The 11,364-nt window shown below is 37.1% G+C and overlaps 1 protein-coding gene across 2 annotated transcripts in view; it reads right to left on the reverse strand.

Moving 5' to 3' along the window:
- Nucleotides 1-126: 126 nt before the first annotated feature.
- Nucleotides 127-11,364, reverse strand: part of LOC107671924 (replication factor C subunit 1) — a 17,082-nt gene continuing 5,844 nt past the window's right edge. Inside the window, exons 12-24 of one of the 2 annotated variants that reach the window (XM_016464937.1) lie at nt 9,347-9,734; nt 8,326-8,435; nt 8,014-8,128; nt 7,822-7,910; nt 7,092-7,229; nt 6,290-6,385; nt 6,107-6,205; nt 5,840-5,994; nt 4,194-4,311; nt 3,776-3,921; nt 3,453-3,666; nt 3,075-3,257; nt 127-896 (exon numbers count right to left, since the gene is read on the reverse strand). In XM_016464937.1, the coding sequence (XP_016320423.1) occupies nt 801-896; nt 3,075-3,257; nt 3,453-3,666; nt 3,776-3,921; nt 4,194-4,311; nt 5,840-5,994; nt 6,107-6,205; nt 6,290-6,385; nt 7,092-7,229; nt 7,822-7,910; nt 8,014-8,128; nt 8,326-8,435; nt 9,347-9,734 (1,947 nt within the window). In that variant the 3' untranslated portion in view covers nt 127-800. Of the gene's footprint in view, nt 897-3,074; nt 3,258-3,452; nt 3,667-3,775; nt 3,922-4,193; nt 4,312-5,839; nt 5,995-6,106; nt 6,206-6,289; nt 6,386-7,091; nt 7,230-7,821; nt 7,911-8,013; nt 8,129-8,325; nt 8,439-9,346; nt 9,735-11,364 lie in introns of both variants that reach the window. The other variant, XM_016464936.1, reaches the window with a different exon arrangement.

Below are 11,364 nucleotides of genomic sequence, written 5' to 3' on the forward strand. Positions count from 1 at the left end.
ACCTGGAGCTATGCAGTGAGCCTTTTACCCAGATATATAACAGCAATTACAGTACAGTTGAGCTCTTTTTACCATCAGATCAACACTTGGAGATAATTATAACAAGCAAACACAATACATCTCTACAACATAATTCTCGTTTTAATTTTTGAATCGCACACATTCTGTCATTTACAGGATAATCTTCAGGTTAATATCAGACACTATCAATCCAAAAGTACTGCCATAGAAAACACTAAGAAAGGGGTTATTTATATATATTTATCTGCAAGTATTCAAAGTAACAAAGGGAAAAATGCTAATATGGCAGATACATATTTACACAATGTGTGGTCGCTAGCTGACATGCAGCAAGTACAGTTGGTATCCATGTGGAAGAGGGTGTATTTGTGATTAAATGTGAAAAGCTGAAGCTAATATATTAAAATGCTTGTGTACTTTGTCATGAGGGTTACACGAGTACAGTGGCATTAAGTGCCCTTAATTCTGTTTACCTTTAAGATGAATATAGCTTCAGCGCCATGTGTTAACAGTATGATGCATGTGTGTATGCTTGATGAATCGTGAACTATATAATAACTTCTGTGAAAATGTGTGGTCCACCCCCAGCTCCTGGTCCCTGCAGTGTCCGCTCTGCTGAAAGCAGCTTAAGCTGAGTGATGGCTTTCAGGAAGTGCACAAGTATGACTCACAGACAAAAAAGTTCTGTGTATAGAGCTGATGTCATTCAGCCACTCACATCTTTGTGAAAACAGAGAGAGAGAGGAGGGCTTTCGGTCTCGTTCCCTTCTATGTTTAACTCACTTCATGGCCTTTCCTTTACCCCTGCCTTTCCCCTTCCCAGAAGCCCCTGGTTTCTCTTGCTTGACGTCTTTTGCTGGTTTAGCTTTCTTCTGCTGTAAGAATAAAAAAAAACAGAAATCAGGTGAATAATGGTGTAGCATTTTGACTGATTTGTTATGATATTTCGCTTATATGTAGGACCTGATGTAGACTGTATCTGCATTTTCTGTGCTGATTTCGGGGCAAATGTGGAATTTTACAGAATGAATTTACACATGGTAAAATGTTGCTGAAAGCACTACACTCTTATTGGTAACAAAATCAACTTGGCTAAAACTCTGTGGCATAAACTTTGTGATTTCAACAAACTATAACTGATCAAAAGGGATAGTTCACCCAAAATTAAAAAAAGGTCATAATTTGCTCACCCTCATGTTGTTCCAAACTTTCACTTTTTCAATTAAAACCAGAGACTGAAGGTTTCAAGCTTCAAAAACAATAGCTATGTTTCCATCACCCTGTTTTAATGCGCATTTTGAAGTATCGCAATGAGAAACGAGTGATGGAAACGCCAAATTTAGAATAAAAATGCCTTAATTCGCAAAAAAGTTTTTACGCTCGCTTGAGGTGGTTTTTGACTAGTGCGAAAAAGGGTTGATGCGAATAATGGGAGATGGAAATGCATTTTGCGAATAAATTCCTCCAAGCGCATCAAAGAAGTCATGCGTCTTTGCGCTATGGGACGGCAAAACCTGACTAACCAGCCGACCGATCTCATTCCACAGCATCTGAAATGTTGTTATGGTCATTCAGAAACGCACGAGCAAAGTCTGTCATCAAAGTATTTCTGTATAACTGACCAACCCAGGAATGTCTTACACGACTGCGTTCCCCAAACAGCAGCTTCCACCTCCGAAAGCAATGACCGCATTCATTGTGTTTCGTCTGCTCACTCTGAGGCGCAAGTAATTTATTATATATGAAAATTATTATATTCTCCTACTTTTCTTAGTGATTTATAGTGCCAGTTTATCAGGAAGTGACGATTTTGTTCTCTTTGACTTGTTGGATGGAAACGATGCTTGTTTGCAAATGTTTTATGCAATATTCCAGTTTTGCGCATGTTAAATTCGCAACTTTGGATGGAAACCCGGCTAATGAAACATTATAATAAAAGCAGCCACTTTAAGATGGCTTTAAGAGACAAATCTGTTTCTCAACTTTCTTAACTCACTGACTTTGTGAACCGGTTACAGTGGTTTCAGAAGATTTGGAATATAGAGCATGAGGCATATGAACAACTTTTATTGTACTTTTATGCTTGAGAGCTTGAATCTCTTTCCTATACAACTGTATGGAAAAAAAGTGAAAAATTCTTCAAAAATTCACATTTTATTTTTCAAGAAACAAAGGAGGCCACAGGTTTGGAACGACATGGGCATGAGTAAATGCTGACAATTAGCATTTTTGGGTGAACTAATTAACATTGAAATATTCCTCCCAAAAAAATGTAATTACATTTTCTAAAAATCTCCCGTCTTGTAATTTGTCCTCATTTGTAAGTCACTTTGGATAAAAGCGTCTGCTAAACGACTAAATCTAAATCTGACCACCATATAAAGCAATCAAGTCTCTTTAGAAGACAAGGGTTAAACTTGATGCATATGGATGGTTTACAATGTCTTTATGAACATTTCGAAGTGACAAAGGTCTGGTTGCATTGACTTTTGATGGAGGGATAGAACTCACAGGTTTCATTCAAAATATCTTCATTTGTGTTTCAAAGTTGAAGGAAAGCCTTAAGAATTTGGAACAACATGAAAGTAAGTGATGAAAGAATTTACATTGTGGGGTGAACTTATCGATTAAAGCAATAGTTCACCTAAAAATGAACATTCTGTCATCATTTACTCACCCTCATGTCGTTCCAAACCTGTATAAGTTTCTTTATTATGTTGAACACAAACAAAGATATTTTGAAGAATTTTGAAGAACCAAACAGTTGTTAGTCACCACTGGCTTCCACAGTAGCGAAAATAAATACTATGGAACTCAATGGGGACCATCAACTGTTTGATTACCAGCATTTTCTAAATATCTTTTCAACATAAGAAAGAAACTTATACAGGTTTGGAATGACATGAGGGTGAGTAAATGATGACAAAATGTTTATTTTTGGTTGAACTAACCCATTAAGAGTTCTCCAAATGAGATGTTATTGAGGTCAACGTGATTGAAAAACTGATGGAAAGTCGAAAAGAGAGACACTGAATTGTTATTTTGATATCTACCTTGATCATTGCATCTGCTGTAACCCCATCGTCTTCTTCCTCTTCCTGGAACTGAGATTCACTTTCAAGCTCTCCTATAAGCTCAGGGTCAACAGCACCTTTACGGCTTTTCTTCACTACTTGTAAGGAGTACGGTGTAAGATGGGATTCCTTATTGTAGGCTCTTGTAAATGCAGCTTTCACCTGCAGAAAGGGAAAAAACAGCTGATGGGGATAAAGTGTGGCATACAGCACCTCCAGATGTTTTACAGTTAAAACAATTAACTCGGACTGAGCAGGCATCTGTCAAAGCAATGAACTGTCAACTGGACCACCGGTTTCTAGTCCTGGAGGAGAACTCTACAATATGCTCAGAAAATCAAACACACACACACACACCTTGGAGTCTAGTTTAGAGTAAGGATCCGGCTGTCCGCCCCACATGCTGATCTCCATCATGTTATCAACATCCTCTTTGATGATGTCGTAATCATCCATGAGCTTCACGCTCTGACTGGCTCCCTCTGAACCTTGTGACTGAAGAGGCTCTAATATTGCTGAGCGCAAATACGGCAGGTAATCCAGATTTATGGCTTCCTTACTACTTAACGTTCTGCAGGATGAGAAAGAGGCAAGATTTTAGGGAAGCATAAATGCAGCTTAAAGAGTTCATACTTTAGACAAGAAGGAAGAAAGTGTGAGAAGTGTTTGTGTTTTCTCACTTTAGGCTCATGTGTGAAGCAAGCTCCTGTATGATGCGCCTGTGTTTGCCAGCTGATGAGAACTTGCCCAACCAGCTGGGAAAGGTCGGAAACTGACTCATATAACCCCGCATCAGCTCCCCCGGCAACACGCTCGCATAAATCGCCTGGAAAAAAAAACCAAGATTCATTAAAAAAAAAGTTTGTTTTCACTGATCTATGTGAAAACACTTAACCTATGTGAACGGATTTTGTAATATGTTACAAATCAGTGCTGCAGCAGAAATATTTGTTTCATCGTTTCTGCCTCAAAAATGTCATTTTGAAAATAGCCACTTCAGGGCCTGATTATCTCAGTGCTGCTGCAGCAATCAAAGCTGTTGACTGAGGATTTGTTGGTCAACACCGATGAGAAGATAATGGCAGGAAAGTACGTTACCTGTGTGGGAAGCAGAGACCATGCCTGTCTGGAGCGGATCTGTTTGTCCACTAAATCTCCATCGCAAATGCTGTCTGCTGTTTTACTCAACAACACCAAATGATTCTTCAGATTTCCCCTGATGAACATCAAATGTCACAATTATACCATCACGCTTTCATTTACAGTCAGAATAGACTTAAAAAGTCTTGTAATAAATACATGGTGCACAAGTTACAAGCTGCAAATGTTATTGTGTGTTATGGATGGTCAGTACAATAATTTTGCTGACACAAAATTAGGGAAAATTGTGTATACAGTCATAATATTAAAAGTTTAGCTCATCTTTCTAAAGACAGTAAGCCAAATTCATCAGTCCAAAGTCAAAATACATCTGTACATTAGGTGGAAATGCAAACCAACAGACCTGACACATTTGTTTCTTTGTTCTCCAAAGAACTTGCTTTGATTCAGCAAATGCAACTTTTTATAGGAAGATTGGGTTACACTTTATTTTAAGGTGCTCTTGTTACAGTGTACAAATTAAAAGTTAAGTAAGGGATAATGCATGGCTAGCTGTGCATTTAATGATTTTAATGCACGACTTGGAGGCCAGGAAGTGCATTAAAATCGTTTAACGCACAGCTAGGCGTGCATTATCCCGCTTATGCCATGGTCATTTGCCAGCATTGACAAGTTAAAGCTGTTAAGAGTATTCACAGTGCAATATTTGACCGGAAGGGTAAAAATGACACGGAGTGTCAAATGCTAGCATTCTGCCCACTTCAAATCAGACACAGAGATGAAATAGTGCGGTAAGATCATATATTTGTATGAATTATCGATCAATCGATCGAGAGAGAGATGACAGTTGTGTGTGCGTTACCTGCATCTGCACGTCTCTCTACAAACAATGAAGCTGTGTTTAATTACTTCAAAAACAGCGATTACCACCTCGTTGCTGAGGAATATAATGTAGCGATCTAGTATCTAGACTATTTTATTAATAAAAGTCATGGGGCAGCGTTGACAACAAGTTTCTGTGTGTGTGCAGCACAATCTCCGATCTCTCTCTCTCTGTGTGTGGGTTTGTGTGGATCAATTAAAGCAGCGCATTAATATAGAATGGTGATTAAACTGATTTGAAACTAACTGTGCATTAAACGGTTTTAATGCATACCTGCCAGCCAATCAGAATCGATTATTCAGACAGACCATGGTATAATATTAATTAACAACATGCACTGAAAGTTATGGTTAGGATTAGAGTTTGGTTTAGGGTTATGTTGCTTGTAATTATGCACAATTTACTGTTATTACTAAAGTAAGTATATGTACGATGTTTAACAAGAACACTGTTAAATGCAGTGATGGTGAAGATTGCACTTCTTGTAACATTTTATTCCTATTTTAATATTGGTAATATTAGGTATAAATACCTAAATGTTTATTTTGTGTTAATGCGATAAAAGGCAATAAGTGGTCATTATGTCTATATTTTGTATGTACTGTATGTAACAATAGCTGTTCTATCTAGATCAGGTCTTTTCATGGGGAGCAAGCAAGAATCACCTTTTAAATTAGAGCAAATGCAAAAATATTGAGATATGTATTGAATATTGTAAAAATTTGGAAAAACTGCCCTTGTGTGCAAGTCTAAAACCTACCCTGCAGCAGCTGGTCGGACATGCAGGTAGTTTTCTTGAACAAATAGTGGTGCTAAAGAGTAATCATGGAAGAAAAGGTCTGATTTGTCAATCAAAGACATGTGGGCGGTTTCCTCTCCTGAAGCAAACACCTTCCGACACACATCAAATGGACCCTGCATATGTAAACACACAGATATTCATACCGTACAGTCCACTCACATCATCAATGCACCAGTGATTGTACAGTGTGTGTACAATATAATGTATTTAACAGCATGCACATACCAGTTTCATGTCCTTCTTTGCATTGTTAGCATCAGCTTTGGCCTGGTCATAGGTCATGACTTTGTCTTTAGCAGACCACATGCTCAGATTATGCAGTACCTAGGGAATAGAAACACAATCATTTTGCAGTGCTGCTAAAGACACTGAATCAGTGATAAAGACAACTGATTTGTTTATTAATACCTGCCGAATATCCTGATTGGACGCCAGAATGACTTCATTAAGTGCTGGGGGTGGGATCTTCAGACCCTCTTTGAAAGCTATAGACATTATAGCCCCCTGATTGGACAAAAAGGAAGCTTAATTATTTTTGACTGCAATGAGTGTGATACTGACTAAAATAAGATTTTTTTATTTTTTTATTTACACTTTGTTAACATGTCCTTTTTACAGTGTAATCTTACAAAAAAGTAGTATTAACTACAAATAACTAACAACATGTACCTACTATAGTGTTTGGGTGAGACTCAAGGTCATTGCACACCGAGTCCAAAATTTTCGTCCGAAATTTTCGCATGTTTAAAAATTAAATACGACCTCACGTTGTGTCAATCACGTTTACACACTGCCTCCGAAACTTTCGTCCGTCATAAAAAATTCGGATCAGGTTCAATTTTCTGCGTTTTCGCATCATAGCAAGCATTTTGAAAGGAAAGGATGACGAATACGGAAGGAAGAAAAAATTTTAAAAAAACGCATACGAGTTAGAGAGTTAGTTGGTTGTAATCATGCATAATTTATTGTTATTACTAAAAAATAAAACATAAAACATTTAAAATATTTGTATATCCAAAAACACAAAGAAAAGTTATGATGCAAAAGTGAATAAGAAATACCTAAGATTCTGCACTATTTCTAGGTCATTATTCTAGAGAAGCACATGTGACACAAGGTAAACACGCTGAACTCAAAAATATAAAAATGATGTAAAATTTCTATAAAACACTGATTTAATCAGACAATTATTTGAAATGTCAGTGAGCACCTTGATCTGCTCAACACGGGGTCTCTGAAACCGCAGGTCGTAGCAGTAGTTAGCCAGCGAGCGGATCTTCTGATGATTGCGGTCATTACACATGCAGATAATGGGAATCTTTGACTGTTTTATCAAACCAATCATCTCCTGTGTGGGTCAAAGAGCGAAGCACAAGAGTCAAAAACCACAATGACACTGGAAACACTGGTGTGCTCATGTACCAGTTTAATGGCACACTACCATACTACTCTTACCAAGACTGCACTATGTAGTCTATATACTGCACACAGTATGTACATTTTCAGCATGCGCAGAATACTTACTACATTTGCTCAAAATGAACAGTATAGAACAGAGTATTGCATAGATTACTGTTTCCCACATTGAAATGACTTGACCTTCATTTCCAGCATAAGGAATGAAAAGGATGCCAAATCTATGCAAAAACATTTTTAATCAAAACTAGAATTTTAGTTGTTGCACTCAAAAATTCATGAACTTGCATACTACAACATTTATTGTGGAACAATGGCAACTGTTACACACAATATTTGTAAAAAATGTAAGCAGTATACAATAAATACTGTGCCATATTCAGTTATTATTAAGCTAATGCTCCATTCCACACACAGCCATAGAACCCATACGGATTTAAACAGTATCTGGTCCACTTTTGCTCCTTGAGCACCACCTCTGGTAAAGACAGATAATGCAATTGAATGAGAGTGTGTATGCCGACCTGTATTCCTCCTCTGTCTTCATTTCCTGCCATCCCGTCCACCTCGTCCATTATGAGGACATGTTTACTGCTCACTGTCTGAGATGCACCTAACACCATTAAACACAGAAACATACAATGTTTACATCGTAATCACTGAGGTTTAACTCCAAACCCTTTTACAGATGCTACCTAATTAATTAAGCCAATTACCGGTATAGAAGTTCTTAATGCTGGTGTTGTTGAGTGATTCTGCGATCACTTCCTTTAAGCTGTTCTTACTACGGGTGCAGCTCGCATTCATCTCCACGTAGCTGTAACCCAACTCCTACAAGCACATATGGAACTCTATTAACGCATTAACCAATGCAATGAAACTGTAAAAACAGACAATCATTACAATCATTCACTAATGATTTAATTCTTGATCCCATGTTAAACACTTTAAAAGGATTACGCAGACTTTTTTGAAACAGTTAAACATAATGTTAATTTATAAATGATTATGAGTGAGAATGAACTGACCTCACAGACGAGAGCAGCAGTAGTGGTCTTCCCAACACCAGGAGGCCCAGATAACAATGCAGCCTTAAATCCAGAACCGTCATCTTTACTCCCAAACTTTCCAAATTTGTCTGCTTTCCAGAAAGACAGTCACAAAAATAATGAAAATTGGTTAAACAGAATTTTAGCCTAAAGAGTGCATTAGAATAAACACACCGAGTATGGTCCGAATGGTATACTACCCAGTGCATATTGCTAATCGCATACTACTAGTAAAAATTAGTATGTAAAACAGTATGCACAGTATTAAAAATGCTACTGCAAGAGTAAAATGCAAATGCTTATGGTGAAGTCAAGTGCACTGCATTATGGGAAACTGTGTACTCTGGTTATATAATGTATGCTTTGGAAATTGTAGCAGGTCATTGGTGCAAATAGACCTTGCAAACTGGTAGCATGCCATTCTGAACATGGGTAGTTGACATGAAATTAAGTAGATTCAGTAGTATAACATGCTAAACTAAACTAAAAAAAAAAACATCTGAAACAACATTTCCTATTCTTTTCTTATACAATTTATATTACCTGATATTTTAGGGACAATTGCATTTGCAATTGCATTTGCCATACATATACATTCATACATATACTGTATATATATATATATATATACACACACACACACACACACACACACATATACCCTAATCCAAAATGTTAAACTAAAATCTTTATGTAGACGGTTAAACTTTATTTTAAGGTGTCCTAGTTACAGTGTAATTATACATTTAAGTACTGAGTAATATTAATTAACTACATGTACTTACTATTTGGATAGGCTTAGAATTAGGGTTTGGTTTAGGGCTACATGCGTGTAATTATGCATAATTTATTGTTATTATAATAGTAAGTACATGTAACATGTGCAACAAGGACACCTTAAAATAAAGTGTTACCATGTAGACTATGATAGATTATATGTCAACTACCCAAATATTCACTGATTGTGAACATTAAGTAGGAACAAACTTTAAATACTGACATGGTGCTTTTGTATTGCTGCTGTGATGTTTATGCCAGTTCTGTAACCAACGCAGAAGCTTGTTAGCACAACTCTGATCCCCCTGCTGCCCAATCAGGCTCTTCAGACTACGGGGGCGGTACTTATCCACCCACAACAGGCTGCTGCCCTCACTCTCAGGGGTAGAGTGGGATACAGGGGATGCTCTCTTGGATTGATCAAAGCTCAAACTCTTTTTGACCTCTGAACGAGAGGCCCCAAGTGTTCCAGATTTAGAAGCAGAGCCAGGCTTAGACTTCCCCTCTGAAGGGCTTCTCTTGTTGGGGCGGGGCCCTTGTGGTGTGGCCTTCTTGGATGGAGGAGTGGGTTTGCCTCTAGAGTCTGGAGTCCTTGTTTTAGAGGATTTATTCTGTAATACGGAAGATAGACAGACAGTTTGTTAAATAAACCAAAGTCCAGTATGTGCAGTAAGGCTGCATGATATAAAAAAACTGACATATTTTGTATGCAATATTTTGTTTTTCTGCAATATATGTTTCAATATGAAAATATACAGGACACTTTGACCAGATAACTTAAATAGCTACATTTGGAAATAATTATTGACTATGGTGCAAAGAAAATAAAAATAAAAAGCTGAATAATGACTTTTTACTTTGAAGACTTTTAGGACTAAATGTTTTGGGAAAAATTTGGGTGTTCAGAATAAGAGTATATGTATTACAAAACTTAAACCAAACTTCTTTCACTAACCATCAAATGAACAAAGTAAAAATAATAATAATAATAATACATAAATTGGATAAATTCCTACTGGTTGACCTATTCGATATGACTATAAAATGATATGATTCTTATTATGATTATTATTAAATAACAATATTAAACAAAATACGAAATATATTACTATTGTACAATAACAATTCAGTATTTCATAAAAATAATTCTGTTTTATAGTACACATAATTTCTTATCCTACTGTAACTTCTGAAACCTTAAACCAGGGTTTCCCAAACAAGGAGTTTGAGAGTAAATTAAAAGCTAATAATTAATTAAATTGAGTGCAGCATTAAAATAAAAAAAAACAGGGCTGAACAATTAACTAAAATGAAAATTACACTGCACTATATCTGCACTATATATGCAATATATCTTATCAAATCGCTATTATCAAATCAAAGGCTACGGTTTAATTAAAGTATAGTCTGTTGTGCTGTGCTTTAGAGATGCAACACATTGTTCATTTACATCAGCTTTTAGAGCAGTTAACATTAAATACTGCTTTTCACAAATTCTCTACAAGTGCTGTGAGTTCAGTGTGCATTTGGGAATGCAATGTGGGCCAGGTTCACTTTATTTTATTCATATTTGCATAACTTCCAACATTTTTGCAGACAGACGTTGCCAGCAATTCACCAATATCGCACCAAAATAAGCTTGAGCATCTGATGCTAAAACTTGAGGTCTTGAACATTTGTAGTGCTGGGCGGTATACCGGTTCATACCGAATACCGGTGTTTATTTTTATTATGATATGAATTTTTAAAATACCGCAATACCGGTGTATGTCGCTTAAACAACGTTCGGAACGTGACACTATTTGAAAGAAGTCCCTTTTCACTGTCGCACTGTGGTGAGGGAACAGCTGTATGTGTTACTAAGCGTGAAAGTTCCGAAACTGAAGCTGTAGAAATAATAGAACGTGATGACACAGAAGAACTCATCCACAATATCCACATTGACCGCCACAAATATCCACCGCCCCCTGCCATCAGCTCCCGCGTCTCACACACACACACGAGCGTGACTTTAGCACTAGATTTAGCAACTTTCAGACCCTTTTAGCAGTTATTTTCCGCTATAGAATATTCATACTGACAAAACCTAGCAACTTTTTTGGATAAACCTTAGCTATGGTTCAGTTGGAAGATTTCGCCAGTACTGTCCCGCGAGTGCGAGGTCTGACTTTCCCGGATAAGTGTCACCTCTCTCGGCGTCTGTTCTGTGCAGTGAGCGGCAGAGAAGCAGCACATTCAGTT

The sequence above is a fragment of the Sinocyclocheilus anshuiensis genome, unplaced genomic scaffold (genome assembly GCF_001515605.1).
Source record: "Sinocyclocheilus anshuiensis isolate Anshui unplaced genomic scaffold, SAMN03320099.WGS_v1.1 scaffold128, whole genome shotgun sequence".
NCBI lineage: Eukaryota > Metazoa > Chordata > Actinopteri > Cypriniformes > Cyprinidae > Sinocyclocheilus > Sinocyclocheilus anshuiensis.